Source organism: Gallus gallus, chromosome 4 (assembly GCF_016699485.2).
Source record: "Gallus gallus isolate bGalGal1 chromosome 4, bGalGal1.mat.broiler.GRCg7b, whole genome shotgun sequence".
In the NCBI taxonomy this organism is placed as follows: domain Eukaryota; kingdom Metazoa; phylum Chordata; class Aves; order Galliformes; family Phasianidae; genus Gallus; species Gallus gallus.
The window spans coordinates 31,527,048-31,543,367 of record NC_052535.1 but is presented as its reverse complement, the minus strand read 5'-3'; the positions used below and the strand labels follow the sequence as shown (position 1 = coordinate 31,543,367).

The window sequence follows — 16,320 nt, the reverse complement described above, 5'->3', positions numbered from 1 at the left end:
TTTTAAGAGTTGGCAGACTTGTCCCTCCAACAGACTAAAATGGGCACTGCAAGGGTATCTTACCAGGCAGTTTTGGGAGGTATTGCTGGGGCTGCATCTAAAAATCTGAAGGCTAGCTACTGCAGCAATGGTAGAAGTGGGACAGATTTCTATCACTGCCCCATCATCAGTAGTGAAAGAAAGGCATTTTAGATGCTTTATGTCAGAAGTAAACAGCTGTGACTGTGTAGTTCTTGTTTCATGAACTTTGGTTCTACTTCTCGGTAGTCAAAGCATCCTACTTAAGTACATGGAGATGTTATCCTTGTAAAAGGGACCATAATACCATTCCAGCTGCAGCATCACATGGTAATGTTGCATGTAATTATAAGAGGTCATAAATGAGTGTTGCAAACTAAGTCAAGTTATGTAGTACAAAGTAAAGCCAGTAAGCCTTTTAGAGTTTCTTAGAGAGTCATATTTCTGGTAATATAACCTTTTTTTCCTCTTAAGAAAGCTGATACAAGTTATTACATCAGCCACCACAAGCATTTGTATACAATTCTTCCAGTGTCACATTGCAATATAACAGCATTTCTTAATGTTCTATTCAGATGAAGGATTAACAAGTCATCTCTCAGCACTGATTCTGTCCCTGTAGCTACATAGGGAAGAGAGGGACGAGGTATTTCTGTACCAAACATTAAGTTTCTTTCTAATGTTGTTGCTGTCCATTCCATGTACAGTGCACTTCTGCAGTGTCCTTAACAAAAGCTTGTAGAAGAGGCATTCACAGACAATTTTTCTGGAGTCTCGTTGTATACAAAATCAGTGTGTACTCTCCATGAGGTGAATGTTTTAGGCTATCTGGGATCAACTTGAGGGACCGAGTAGTTCTGTTGGAGCCATGGGTGTCTCAGCCTGCAGCTCCTAAGACTGCTGTAATAAAGCTCCTTCTAGAACAGGGGAGGACAGGTCTGCAATTGATTTTGAAAACAGAAGTGGTGATTAAGTTCTCTTAAAATTAACCAGATCCCATCCTCTATACAATGCATAACAAAATCTAAGAGTAGGACAGAGGCTCTTCAGAGTTGTCCATTTTCATGCACATGGTAGATGAAACAGGAAGTCCCCCACCCACTTCAACCTTTTACAAGTTGTTGTTATTTACTCTTTTTAAAACATGGCTGTTAACAAGAAAAAGATTGAGTCAAGCATAAGTAAGTCTGATTCCTGATAAGCTCCAGGAAGAATTCTTTCATTATAGTCAAAACACTGAAAGAAATTACAAGCACTTCTAGTAGTTATGCACAAGATCCTCTTCACAAAGAGAACAGTTGTCATCATCTGTCATTTACATTCTTAATGACAGTAGCAATAAATCAAATGGAAAAAAAGCCAAACAGTTTAAATAAAATATTTAATTGCTTATTTACAACAAAGGCAATGACTTGGCAAAGTGGAAAGTACGATCTGCACTTTTCCCCTAGCTTCAGATAGAGCAAATACAGTCAACTATAAAATACGCAGCCTAGTGAGTAAGGCGCAGTATTTACATCACACTAGTACTGCAAAATAAGCACTTAAGATGAATTCCACCGTGACAGACAGAAGTTAAACATTAACTGTAAACGCTAACAATGCTGGAAAAAAAAAAATCATGTGTCACTTAGTGTTCTCAATTTGTCAGATTGCAAACATGCAATAGTAATAAAAACCCAGTAATGGGATTTTTAAAAAAGCAGCTGCTTTTGTCAGTTTTGCAAACTGTTTTGATACAAATTTACTCTTTCTTGGTCTAAAACATAATGCTCGAGTAACTCCAGTATTAGACTACCTACTTAATTTTACCTTAGCAAAGGTCTCTTCTCTGGGACACTCACAAATGAATTGTTACATTTGAATAGGCTATACTAGAAGCATAATACAATAATCACAGATACAAATTTATGAATACAAACTACCACAGACACCTTGTTAAAGCAGGATGTGTTAACAGCTGAAAAATTTAGGTGTTAAGGAATTTATTGCAGCCAAAACCAAAGTCAGTTTTGTTTTTTACGTCATTTTTGACATCCTTTATTTCCCTCTCCTTACTATTATTCTAGAAGGACAGGAAAAAAAGCCATCATATGTGAAGTTATTAATCCAAAGCTTACCTTCCTAGCTGTATACTCTGAATGCAGAAGAGCAATAAACAAAGAGGTACAAGAACAAGAGTTATGCCAACTACATGAATGTGCCTGGAATTTTATGGTGAGACTAAGAGGGAATGCTTTTTCTTTTTTTTTTTTAAGTAGACTTTTTTTTTTAGCTGATGCTTTGTAATAATTATCTTAATTGAAGGGATTTTATTTAACTAACCAATATAAAGAGGTTTTTTTCCACTGCCTTCCTTAAATTACATTCTCCAATTTAACACTTCCCACTGCTAGTAGTATTTACATTTCATGTTTTGAAGAGCATAGTTTTTTAAGCTTTTCTTTTGTATTAGTAGAAAGGATCGTAGTTTTACCATACTTTTTTATAACTGATGTATAAACGTTTAGCAGTTCAAGGATGTGATTCTTGAATTTCTGCAGAAAGTGTGCGTTTTATATTCATAGGGTACTCAGACACTCATAGCTGTTATAGGCTCAGAACATTAAGATGTCAGTTACAGCCATATCCTCCTGCCCGCACAGTAGCTACTCCATGTTATCCAACTTCCAGTGCTAATAGTATTTGCTAACCAAATATATGTGGCAAGAATGTAACAGGCTCCTCGACACATTCAAAAAAGGTGAGTCTAACTTCTATCCAAAGCCTTCTCTGATGAATTGTGCATTAGTTCAGGCGATTCCTCAGTGTCTCGAGTAGCAGAAGTGTTATAAATTCCATCAACTACAGGGACTGTTGTTGGTGTTGTGAGAGGTGTCACAGTGTGTCCAAACCCCTGGTAATGACCCATAGGTGATGATGGCATTGAAGAAGCATCAGAAATTGGGTCTTGAGTAGAGGAGGATAGTAAACTTGTATGCTCGTTTTGTTCATGATCCTCAGCAAAAAACATTTTTCTTGGCTGGCCCAGGACCGTCCTTCCTAGAGTGATGTCAAACAAAAATAACACTTTAACGCTTAGGACAATATACCAAGGACTCTGAACAGGCAGACGCTAGCCTAGGCATGTTAAAATTGGAAGTCTAGTCTTTGATTTAGAACAGTTATATTTGGGTATTGTTATCTTCAGTTAATGAAAGGATACCTTTCCAGTAAGGGAAAGAAGGGAGCAGAAGTAAAAGATATTCCTCTCTATTCCAGCTGAACACCTGAAATTTCCACTAGGATCTATTTATTTGAAAGAAAAATTCAGAACTAGACTGTTAGTTCACAGGATTACTGCAAAGAATGTAGTGCAAGATGCCCTATGAAGTGCTCTAAGGATGCAGCTGCCACTAATTTGATATGGGATGTTCTCAAAGAACTGTAGGGATGGCTAACAGCACAAAATGAAGCTAGAAGAACGTAGGCTGTTTTACAGATAATGCAAATATGTTTGTTACTTACCAACATTTCGAACTTGTTCTGATATATCTGCCCTTATATCAGAAATATCCCACATGGCAAGAAAGGAGTCAAAGCATGACCCTTCTTCAGCTTCTTGAACGTAAGGTTTATAGGAAAAACTGTAGTGATGTGCAATAGCAGCTAGGAACATTTCAACACAAATGATGAAATCCTGCAACAAGGAAAGAAGTATCAACTAAAACTTAATCATTCATAACTGGAGGGAAAGAGGGAAGAGTTCTTCATTGAATGACTGACAGTAATTGCACAGGGATGTTGGCATCAGCTACTCTTAAACCAGGGATAGGATGTTCTTGGCAGACATCAGAGTGCAATCCATTCAGTGTAGCTGAAGGAACCAGCCCTTGCTGGACGGACTGTCTTGGTGGAAGTGGAGAGTCAACAAGGCCCACCTATTAATGAATTCTTTCAAAAACAATTGCAGGGATATTCAACAGAAATATTTAACTGGGACACATTCCTTCCAAGTAACACATAGATAGTGAAGCGTTGAGCATAAAACTTACTTGGGGTGACTGGCTGAGACTTAGTCCAGCTTACTATAAATTCAGTACTAAGCTAGCCTATGCTAGGTAAGGAATGATAGTATTTGCTTGAAATCATAGGTCATCTTACCTACAGTGATTTCTCCATAAAGTAACTGTCTCTGCTCCTACCTGTAGGCCTGTAGCCACAGCTTCCACGCTCTGCCATTCCCAGGTGTGTTTCTCAGAAATAACACCAACTTTCACCAGCAATGCAATAAGCACAGCTTGCCTATAGAAGTTAGTAATTATTGTTAGAACAGTGTTGCCTGCAAACCTGCAAGCAAATCTGGTAAGCAAGGCTGACTTTTAAGTAACTTGTGTATGGATATAGTAACAATCTTACAAAAAAAAAAAAAAACCTTGCTGTTTGTTTAGATTTTAAAGGAAGAGATACAGAAAAGGGTAATGTTAAAATCATACAATCACCAATATTTCCCACTAAACCATGTTCCTCATTAGAGCATCTAAATGCTTCTTGAACATCTCCAGGGTCGGTGACTCCACCACCTCCTTGGGCAGCCCATTCCAGCACCTGACCACTCCTTTGGAGAGGAAGTTTTTCCTAATGTCCAACCTGAATCTCCTCTGGCATGACCTGAAGCCATTCCCTCTAGTTCTATTGCTGTTTACATGGGAGAAGAGGCCAACCCCCACCTTGGCACAACCTCCTTTCAGGCAGCTGTAGAGGGTGGTAATGTCCCCTCCCCTGAGCCTCCTCCAGACTTAACAAACTCAGCCACTCCTCATAAGGCCTATGCTCTACATCCCTCACCAGTTTTATTGCCCTTCTCTGAACATGCTCCAGAGCCTCAATGTCTCTTCTAGTGAGCTGCTCAAAATTGAATGTAGTACAATTATTTACTTGTGGCCCTGAAGACCAGAAGAGAAGAAAACCTAAGGAAAGTTTGTTTTTCCTGTTCATTGTTAGAACAAGCTGCTTCTCTGCTAGGGTGTTACTGCACCACTCTGAGAGCAAGAAGTAAGTAGTAAATAATTAACTTACCAGAAAGAAACAAAAACTACCATCTTCACACAGAGGAACTTGCCAACAGGTTGGATAGGGTTCAGTTCTTCACGTAGTACTTTATAAAACAGCACTAAACAATACATAGCAAACTAACAAGGAAATAAAAAAAAAGCTTTTAAATATTTGTTTGGCATTTCTTCAGTAATAAAACATATCACAATATGAAACAAAACTTGCCTATTTTTAAAAAGATCTGGACGTAGGGAATCTGTCTTTACTGCATTAAAGCAAGCTTTTTCACAAAGCCTTTTAACCAAGCATTCTTAACAGAAGCCTGAAAGAACACCTGCTTTTTATGGCATTTGTTGTAGAGCTGCACTTAGTTTTGGGGAGACCTTATGGCAGCTTCCTATGCTTTCTTTCAGCTTGCAGGTAGATGACCTCAGTCTTTGTCTGACACTATAATTCAAAAAACAGAATTTCTTTAAGCCACCATTTCAGCTTGAAGATGCAGAAGTCAGTTCAGCTGCTGGGACTGCTCTCACAGCAGAAAGCAGCTGCAGCTCATGAGTTAACAGTCACCCAATGCAGACAGCCACGGCACCAGGACACCTTTTTCAGGTGGAACGTCATGCTTTTCCTAAACCTGCTGCAGAAGTGAGGCAGGAGCTCATGTTTAGTGTACTCTGGAGGAAGCAATAAACAATTCCTCCACTTGCCAGCAGGCCACCAAGTGCTATCTCTGATCTCCAGAATGAAAATGTTCAGGTCTGTGGGCTGACATCTTATCCTTTCCCCATCACAAGACAGCCAAACCACTAGCTGCCTTAGGGCTAATTTCAAACTAAAAGCTAAACTGCCACGCTCCTGAGGATCCTTTTCCCTTGAAAGGCTAATATTTGCTTAGAGAGACTCAAGAAAACCTTGTGATTTTGCTGTCTTTTTTTTCTTTAAAAGATGCAGGCACTGTTTCCACTTTTCAAGGTTGTTACCACCACCTTTGTAACGGAGTATTTTTAACGAAGTCACTGCAGAGTCTTTGTATGGGTGCTGGGAGGAAGCTAGCTTGCCTGGGTCAGACCAGTTCATCAAATAGTTTGGGGTAGAGGTGGGACACCTCACTGTTTTAGGGAGTTTAGGAGTTAAAACATTCTGCACAAACAGTACTGAACAGATAATAAGAACAGAATTACAGTGAGATATTCTTCCTATAAGAATGAGCAGACATTCACGCAATTACTCTCAATAGCCCACGTAAGAATCACGTACTATTAATATGATGACTTTAAAGAGCAGAAAGATACACTCTTGATACTCACTAGCTGTGACATGTTGTTAAGTATAACCAAGTAAGTCCAAGCATTGTCGAAGCTGAAGTTTCCTTCATCATACACGCCTACTAGTTCACAAATTCTGAAAGAGTTTTTAGAATTAATGATCAAGTAATACATGAACAGTTTCTTGAACTGTTAAGCCTCCATCACAGTAATCAACTGTTTGAACTGTTTTGGTTCTCAAATATGGACAACAAAGGTCTGCAAAATGATTTTTCAACAATATATGAAGTGGATATTGTATTTACCACAGAAGAAATTGTGTTTGCATATCATAACGTATGTAGGTACGTGACATTTTGCTTTGTGGCACAGAAAATGAGAATGGAAAATGCAAAGTTAACATATCCCATTGCTGAAAAGGTTAAAAAAATAACCTCGCATTTTTTAGCTGCTTTGTTTTTAACTGTTAGACACATCATTTATATAAATATTTACAGGATGTTCTTTGGGAATAGCAGCTTTTTTGCAGGCCTGCAGAATTAATTGCACTGATCAACAATATGAAGTTTATGAAATTAAGCTTTCAATGTCAGTTGGCTTAACGGCCTGCTACTCCTTTACAACAACAGTAGTATGATATAAAGGCAGACAGTCAGGCTTAGCACATGCAAATTTATACAATTTACAAAATTACATGAAACCTGACATTAAAAATACATGGTTGTTAAAGCCAGAAAGGAAGGAGAAGGAAAAGAGAACTCTAAAATTGAGAGAATGGTACTCTAAAATGTCCTTCCCACATAAACAGTAATTTACATCCCTTTCCACTTCTTTCAGCTGTAGGCATTCAGTATTTATTATTTCAGTTCTACAAAAAGGCTTTTGCTGTAGAGAAGCCATAAAGTAATCAGAGGCTGATGCAAATTGCAAGGACCCATTTAGAACGCAACACAACTACATTGCTTTCAAACTGCATTGATTCAATACAAAAGGCATGAAAATTGTTTCCAGTCTAACTCAAAATTATGTCCCCAAGACCAATATACATCATTTATGAGTGTACTTACAAAGCAATAATAGTAGTAAACGGTCTGACAACAGTGTACTGCAAAACACCCAGTTTACACCTAAATAACAGAACTCTGCAAAACAAACACAATTGTACAAGAATTTACAGACAGTTTACTCGTGGAAAATTCCTCTTCTCAGTTGTTTCACTAAACTGCATTTTTATTTCATGGTGATTTCAACTTAAGCTTATTTCCAGAACTTCAAATGTCCAAGTATCTTGTGCATAAATGCAATCTAATAGACCTGGATTCTGGCTGGGCTAAACAAAGAGAATGAAACTGTCCCTGAGTTTGAGTATGTTTAGGAGTTACATTCATAGTTTGTATTTTAACATCTTATACAGCTTTATTAAGATCCCTTGAGAAGAGGAAAACGGACTCTGCTCATCTGAGTAAGTATAAAGAAAGGAGCAGCTTACGGGCATACGGCCTTTCTTTTCTCAGCTATGAAAATACAAACAATATGCTGTGTGGTGGCACTGAACCAAAACGAGGCTTTTGGCAAACGTTCTATGATAGCAAAGGAAGGAAATTCAAAGAGACCTTTTTCCAACATTTTTCAAAAGTAAGTGAAGTGTTCCTCAGCAGCACTGGAGTCAACACATTAGTAAGTAAGTGTGATTTCTAGCACGTTTTACAGCTAGATGGAAACACGCTCATCCCAGCTGCTTTCAGTTGGAGTTCATCACTGACAAACAAGATGTGCAAACCATGAACAGACCACTGCCAAGCAACAATACTATACTACTAAACTGTATGTGACTAGACAGCTTAAAATCTAGTATGTCATCAAATACTCACTCTCCCATAGCCCACGATGGACAACAGCACAGGGGAGGCAGGTGTCTCTGTTGATCTTTTGCTTCTATTATTAATACGAGGTTTGGATATCGGTTGGTTAGGTAATTTGAAAGAAAAACCATAAAATTATAGATGACATAAGCTTCATAGCATTCTCGACATGTATCCACATATATTGCAATGTTGGGGTATTTCAAAGCTATCCACTGCAAGAAGAGAAGTACACAAAAGGTTACACGCAAGCAAGGCAGAAATGATTCCAATGACAACACTGGCAGGCTAGTTCAATAAGCAATACTACACTAGACAGGAAGCACTAATTAAATAGAACTTGAAGTATTTGTCTGCTAAGAGTGTGATGCTACAGACAGAAAATGACATGTTCTAAAAATACAAGTGGAACTTTAGATGGCATCTCTGCTTCTTCAAATGAAAGCAAGCTTATAGCACTGCACAAGAGGAGCTCTGCATCTCTCAACACAATTCAGTCTTTTAAATTAAAGGTAACTATGGAGATGGTTTCCTATAACTGACAAGAGACAAGATAGAACAGCTTCCTCAATTTCATGTGTTCACAGTCAAAGTGTAAGGGTTGGAACTACGTATCTTTAAGATCCCTTGCAACCCAAAGCATTCTATGGATATGGATTTCAAAACTAACTTTTTAGTCCTTTGGTACAAAGTTCATGTCAGATCTAATGCATAAACATTCTAGTGTGTTTGTAGCTGTAGCAGAAATGCTAAGTCGTGGTATGAAGCAGTGATTGAGCACCTGGTGGGTAGGCAGGGCCAAACCAGGGGAGCTCAGGTGCATGCGATGTACCTTGAGTGACCAGAAGGGGTGGAGCCAGGACCCTTCCTTTAAGGGCTGACAGTGGAGGCAAGAGCAGCTTTTGCTGCTGACTCTTGCGTACCTGAGGACTTCTGAAGGTAAGCAGCTTCTCTCCTTTTCTAGTGTACCTGTGGCTGCTGCATTTGAGCAAATCCTCACTCTCTGCAGCCTGGGACCTTGCTGCTCTGCTGTTATTGCTGTGCTTTCCATTGCATTACAGCAGAATACACAACAGCATGTGATTAGCCTCCAAGTGGTAGTTGGTCATAACTCCAAGCTAGCATTTCTAACAGAAAACTGTTGTGGGTTGTTTTTTTCTTTTTGTAAGACTATAATTATAGATCAGCTGTTAGAGCTTTGAGCTTTTTGTGGGGTTTTTTGAGCATCACATTACTATTACACTATTCAGTGCATCTTGCGTGCTAGTTGTTGGTGGCTTTTTTTCTTGTTTCTTTTTTGTTGGTGTTTTGCTTCCAAAACAGAAGCAAATATTTCAACTTTGCTATGCTCCCAGAGGCTGTAACAGAGTGAATACTGTGTCTTTTTAGAGCTTCTTATTAGAACTTCAGGAAGATGCTTGACATCCTCATTCTCATTATGAACTATGAGAAGTGGCAGCTCCTGCCACATCTTTGTGGACAATATGCATCTAGTAAACTGAGAATACACTACTTGAATCTGCTAACTGAGCTTTATGTTCAGCTCTGGAACATCATACATGTGGCAAAGGCCATAAGATCTAAGAGCTAAGATTTTTTTAATATCTGTCAAAAGCACTCTTGAATGCCTGGGTAGAGCTCATCTGATTAGCATGCATTTTTCTTCCAAATGAAAATAACTGAAATACTAATCTGAGGTAGCTGATATCCCCCCACGGGAAAATGATAATGCTACTTTCTTTAAATAATAAAAAAACACACACAAAATACATAAGGGTGACACTTCATGTAATCTTAAGACATGAGAGGTGGAGAAAAAAAATCTCAAAGGAAAGGTTCCTGGAAACCTGTCTTCTGTGGGATTAGTTGAAGTAACAGCAATGTTAAGAGGTGACAATAATATGTAAACTCATATCCTGTATGTACAATCCATGTAATTACTATGCTGCTTATCTCTATCTGAAATCATCTATCCATGCAGCAACAGATGACACATACATAAACTGGCAAGGCTAACAGTACTTGTCATATAAAAATATTCAGAAGTGGTTTGTTGTAAAGCCTTGTTCTTTGTCCCCAGAAGGAAGAACATTAGCACTAAGCACTTCTCAGTAAAGAATTTCAGTGCTAAGCTTAACGCAGGAAAGAAAGGTAAGGCTCTGAATTTTGAGACTACATTTGTATCAGGCTGGTCAACATGTTTCCATTCCAGCTGTTACTGAAGATGGAAGAACCAGAAGCAAGCACTTAACCCTGTTTCTAAAGCAGTGAAAGAATGCTCAAGGACTGAGAGGGTTAAGAAGAGGTTGCAAAAGTGATCTTACAAGATTCCCAACTAGCATGCAATACTGTTAGAACTACACTTCTGATGTACTCCATGAACACAGATGAGCAGAAGCTTCTAGGACTACAACTTTCTGTGCAGCACTGTTTCTGCTGTGACACCATTTTCCCTCGCTCCCATAGCAAACAGTTTTATTGAGCTGTTAACAGTAAGAGGACACTTACACTGTCTAAACTGTAAATCGGCACCATCCACAGAATCCTGTTACAATAACAAAAGAACATTTAATATTACTAGAGATATTTTTTTATCTGACTTGAATTCAATATTTGCAGCAGAGGTAAAAGGCGAGATGTTACCTTATTATTGGTTTCTGCAATTCAGGTTGAGTATAATGAACTAAGTGTTGTAGTATTCCCCAGAGGGAGATGGGGATGGTCATCAGTAGAAATATCCCTGCGATAAACCATGCCTTGGTATGGATTCCAACCTTGCAAAGAGAAAGAAGAGGGCGAGATCAAAGTTCTGGTATTAATCCTTTAAAATGTGACAGGTACAGCAAGAGCTTTGTCTTGACTGAGAATCAAGTTTTAAGAAGGACGTTCAGGGTGTATTCCAACACTGAGTTGAGGTTTTTCTACACCTCCTTTTGCAGTGCATAAAACCCCAAGTCTCCTTGGCTATCTGTGGATCCGGCTTACGGTGCATTCCGTGCTCGTTCCACCAGCTCGGTGTCTGCTTTGCAGGTAGCGATGAAGGGGGAGGAGGGAACGGCCGCCCGCTGTCCCGTTCCGCCCCGCTCCCACCCTGGGCGGCAGTGCACACACACAGAAGAGCAGCAGCGCCCGGCCGCCCCTTCCCACGGCCGACCCGGGGCACAGCCGAACCCCCGGGCCGCTCTGAGGCCTCAGCGCCTTGGCTCCCCCCGAGCCCCTCACCTCCAGCTTCTGCAGCTCCCACACGCATAGAGGCACGACCACCAGCAGCCCCACGATGTATAGCAGCACCACCAGCGGCCGGATCCACCGCCGCCAATTGCCGCAGGTGCACGGCATGGTCGCTTCGCTCCGCTCGGGCCCCGCGGCGCCTCAGCGGCTCGGCGCCGGGCCCGGTAGCCCCCGCGGGGCGCGCATCACCCGCGTATCCTGTCAGGCCTCATCCGCCGCTCCGCCCCGCGGCAAGCGACGCCGCGCCACCCCCGCAGAGCAACGCGCTCCAGGCCGGGCTCCCCTCCACCCCGCCCCCGCGGCACTTCCGCCGCGCGTCGCTTCCGGCTCCCCCCACCTCCGCCGATTGGTTGCTCGCTTTGCCCATCGCGGCCGCCCCACCGCACGTGGCCGACGGCTGCTGTTTCTTTTCGAGCCGCGGCGCGCCCTGCAGGTGCGCTCGGGCGCGCGTGCCGGCCGTTACTCCGCTGTGGTGACGGCTGCGCGTGCTGGTCTCTGCTGCTGGTTCGCTGGCGCCTGAGGGGATGCCCTCCTTTTATTTTGTTTTTCTCTGTTTCCCCCGCTAACTGTATCACTTGCAATTAGCAGAGAGCTACTCGGAGACAGGTGGCCTTCCTTGATATTGCAGGAGTTAAAATTACGGAGAGTTAGCGTGACTTCCATCAGACAGACCCCTCTGTAAGTTCAGCCCCGTCTAAAAGTTCTCACGGGCACCACAGCGTGGTGCATAACGTTCCTAACGGTTCCAAGAACAGAGCAGAGGTTCTAACGAGAAGGCTCCAGAATACGTCTAGATAACACAGAATTTGTATTACATTTCAATAATTTGTGGAATATGTGTTTTAGACTGAGTGGAAACTGCTGGAATGCAGCTCCACAGCTGTTCCAGGTGAAGCACGAGCTCAGGTGCTGGGCTGTGTTAGCATGGTTAGAGGCCAGCGGCTTCCCAAGGTGATGACTGTGGCACAATTCAGCCCACAAACCAGCAGTTAAATGATGTTGGCTTACCAAGAAGCTGAGGCTGTGGTAGCGGACTGCTACATATTCCTCCTCCATCCAATGTCTGAGGAGGTGAAGCTAGAGCTGAAGTGGCACTGATATTCTTAGTCACTGGTAGGTTTCTTTGCAAGTGAGTGTGGAGTTGTGTGGTCCTTTGCTTTCCACCTGGTCGCTGCCTATTTCCTTTAGCTTACTACTTCCCTTCCTTACCATTACCTCGAGTTCAGAAGTGTCTTCTGAGTTAGTTACCTGAGTGGCAGCCCTGCCCACATTAGGTAAGAAGTCTGATGTGCCAACTGCCACTGATAAGTTTTTCTACTAGTCAGTGGATTGGCTACAAATTTAATGTTTAAGGATAAAAAACATTGCAAGGGATTGTCTCTGTATTGTCTCTGCATTGTCTCTGTATTACAGACAAAATAAAAATTCAGTGGAATTTGCTTAAGGTTATGGCAGACTTGTGAACGGAAACTCGCTCACTGATAGTGGCACTAGCAGACAGTATTTCCCATATTGCTTTGAGGTGAAATACTCCATTTTCTGTATTGTACTACCACATTAGTATTAAGGTGCCTGTTCTGCTCACCTTTGGTCTTAGTGCCTAACAAACTTTCGGCAAGATGTTATGAGATGTCAGTGAGAAGCTAACCTGTTCAGTCAAACAGAATAAGTATCCAAATATAAATGCTTTTCTTAAACACATTGCAAATATAGAACCACACATTTCCAACACTTTCAGAAAAGCAGATGATACAACTACTGAAGTACTAGAAAAAAAATATGCTTACTTATCTATAAGTAATATATTCAAAATGGCAAAAACCAATTTACATTCTTAATGAATATACACATTGCTTACAAAGAACTTAGGATTTTTTTTTATAATTTCCCCAATAATTTGGTTCTTTGGAGGCCAAGGACTTTGGGTTGTTGCTGTTGTCATTTTCAGTGTTGTTGTTATGTTGCTTTCTTTTGTTTTTAGATTCCCTAAGAATATGAGGCTGAGACCTGGTCTCTTCCTGACAAGTTCTCATATCATTTGTAGCACTTAGGGTTTCTTCAGCATTGATATTTTAGGAGGAAATTTTTCACCCAGAGGGTGGTGACACACTGGAACAGGTTGCCCAACGAGGTTGTGGATGCCCCATCCCTGGAGGCATTCAAGGCCAGGCTGGATGTGGCTCTGGGCAGCCTGGTCTGGTAGTTGGTGACTCTGCACATAGCAGGGGGGTTGAAACTAGATGATCATTGTGGTCCTTTTCAACCCAGGCCATTCTATGATTCTAATATTATGTAGAGGGAATTTAGGTCAGATGTTAGGCAGAAAATTTTTTACTCAGAGAGTGATGAGGCACTGGCATAGCTGCCCAGAGAGGCTGTGGATACCCCTCCCTGGAGGCACTCGAGGCCAGGTTGGATGGGGCCCTGGGCAGCCTGAGCTGGTGAGTGGCAGCCTTGCCCACGGCAGGGGGTGGAGCTGGATGGGCTTTAAGGTCCTTTCCAACCCAAGCCATTCTATGATTTTGTGGTTACCTTTATTCAGGAGGACTCAAATTTTGCTGTGGATACACTGCTTATCACAAGCATCCTCACACATCAGTCACTGTAGGTTAGTTCCAATTAATCTTATATTAGAAAAGCATCAAACATTGAACTAGAAATCCTAATAAATATTTTCAACCTTGCTGAATTTGATTTCTTGTGATATCCCAGGGGATTGGTATACTAGTTTGAATCTAAGCAAGAAACATCAAAACATTATGAACTTGGATAGCCTTCTCCGGTGATAGCTTTTACATAAAGCCATGCTGTATATATGTAAGTAAATATAATTCCTAGAAAAATGTCAAAGAAATACATTTCTGCAAGTAGATTGTCTTACATGCTTTTAGAAAGCTTTTGTACAAAGTGAATCAGAAGTAGATACCCTTTTTTTAACCATAAATCTGAGGCTTGTGGTATTTTAACACTCTACAAGAAAAAATGTTTTTTTTTTTTCTATCAATTCAGGTCAGAATAGATGAGTGAGTAGTGCTCAAACAACCTTGAAAAGTGCCAGCACTTTACTAGGGTATGTAAATAGAAATGAGAGGTGAGATGACCTTTCTGTTCTGCTCAACTGAAATATTGTGCAAGACTAATAAAGGGAAAAATGTATGTACCGAGAAGCAACTAGGATGATCAGAGGTTAAAAATACAAACATACAAGCTCTCTTAGGAAGGACTAAAATATTTGTGTTTAAAATACTTGTGTTTAGCAGATGAGAAAACCACCAAGAAAAAAACAAGTTCCATTATTTTTGATGGAGATACAAGAGTGCTGAAACTGCAACAAGGGAAATTAGGATATTTAAGCACTGGACCAGGTTAATTACTGTGATTTCCACTCTTGATAGTTCTTATTAAAAATCTCCTTTAAATTCACATCGCAGAAATGATTCTGTGTTTTGATCAAAAATAGGAACTTCTCTAATCTATGAGGTTCTATTCTTCTGTTGTGATTTTAGGGAATACTTTTTTTTTCACTATGGTCTCTTAACAGAACTGAGAATGTTCTGTCTTTGTTGTGCTAAGCTTCCATTGTCAAGAACCAACTCTGCTTCTGATATAGTTTCATAGACCAAAGTGACTTTGAAACACAAGTGAACATGAGTTAATAATATGGTCCTCTGTAGTCTAAATGCCAAGTCACAGCTTGAACCAGTGATTGAGCACCTGGTGGGAAGGCAGGGCCAACCCAGGGGAGCTCAGGTGCATGCAATGTACCTGAGTGACTGGAAGGGTTGGAGCCAGGATCCACTCCTTCCCAGACCTCATGTAAAGGCTGGCAGTGGAGGCAAGGGTATTTTGCTGGAGATCCCTATGTATCTGAGGCCTTCTGAAGGTAAGCAGATGTTGTTTTTTGTTTCTGTGTCTGTAGCTGCTGCATTTGAGTAAGTCCTCACTTGTTGCAGCTTAGGATTTTGCTGCTCTGCTATCATTGTTGTGCTTTCCATCGTGTTACAGCCCTGAAAACGTAGTTTTACGGTGAGGTGATTGTCTCTTGGTTCTGTTTCAGCAACACGGGAAATGCATGCTCTTTGAATTCATATCGTTGCACATGAATTGATATATATATATTTTAAGCACTATGCATTGAAAAAAAAATCCTCGTTGATGCATAAGCGATCCCTTCCCCAAGTGTTGTATAGGTTTTCAGTGATCTAGCACCCTTGTTTGGGAGTAGTGCCATCTCCAGAGTACAAACAATGCCCCTTGTCTCAGCAAGGAGGTACATGTGAAATACTACCCAAAAAAACAAACTGTCAGAATTCGTCTTCACTATTAAGACTTCTAGCATTAGAGAAATGAGCAACAAAGCTAAGCTACAGAGCTTGAAGTTAACAGCCATATTAGTACCATTCTCTGCTATTGGAGAGACTGAGGTGTATTACTGTTGATGTCAATCATTTGTACATTCTGCTCTCATGAATTTCAAATTTATTTAAAAGAGAGTTATGTTGGAACATAATAAACTAGGATTATTCCTTAGTATATGGAAAAGCATAAATAATTTGTTAAGTTGAAATAGGAAAGAAAATAGACTGTTTTATAATTACAGTTGGAAAACTTTGTGGCATGTTTTATTCATGAGTTACATTTTTATTTATATGCCATTAATTTCCTAGGTTTCCTCATTTTTCTTTCTTTCTTTGTTTTATACAAGTATATACCCTCAGTGATAATTAGGCTGTCTGTCTTCGGTAGTCAGGATTTCACCGTTGGGTGGCCAGGATTAAATTCAAATTCTCACACAGTCAAACTTGGATTTCCCTTCTTGTACTGTGGTAGCATCACTGCCAGCCTTTAAAAAGGTGTGCCTCCATTAGAGCACTGCTGATGAGTTCAACCTCCACTCACACCAGCAACAT

General features: G+C 40.7%; 1 protein-coding gene across 1 annotated transcript; it reads right to left on the bottom strand.

Annotated features, from left to right (window-relative positions):
• Positions 1-434: 434 nt before the first annotated feature.
• Positions 435-11,717, bottom strand: TMEM184C (transmembrane protein 184C). The gene is made up of 10 exons (NM_001008468.2): positions 11,402-11,717; positions 10,823-10,953; positions 10,688-10,724; positions 8,189-8,394; positions 7,385-7,459; positions 6,360-6,453; positions 5,077-5,189; positions 4,203-4,302; positions 3,526-3,697; positions 435-3,060 (listed from the first exon to the last, which is right to left on the bottom strand). The coding sequence occupies exons 1-10, from the start codon at positions 11,516-11,518 to the stop codon at positions 2,768-2,770; spliced, it is 1,338 nt and encodes a 445-aa protein (NP_001008468.1). The 5' UTR covers positions 11,519-11,717; the 3' UTR covers positions 435-2,767.
• Between the last annotated feature and the right edge of the window lie 4,603 nt (positions 11,718-16,320).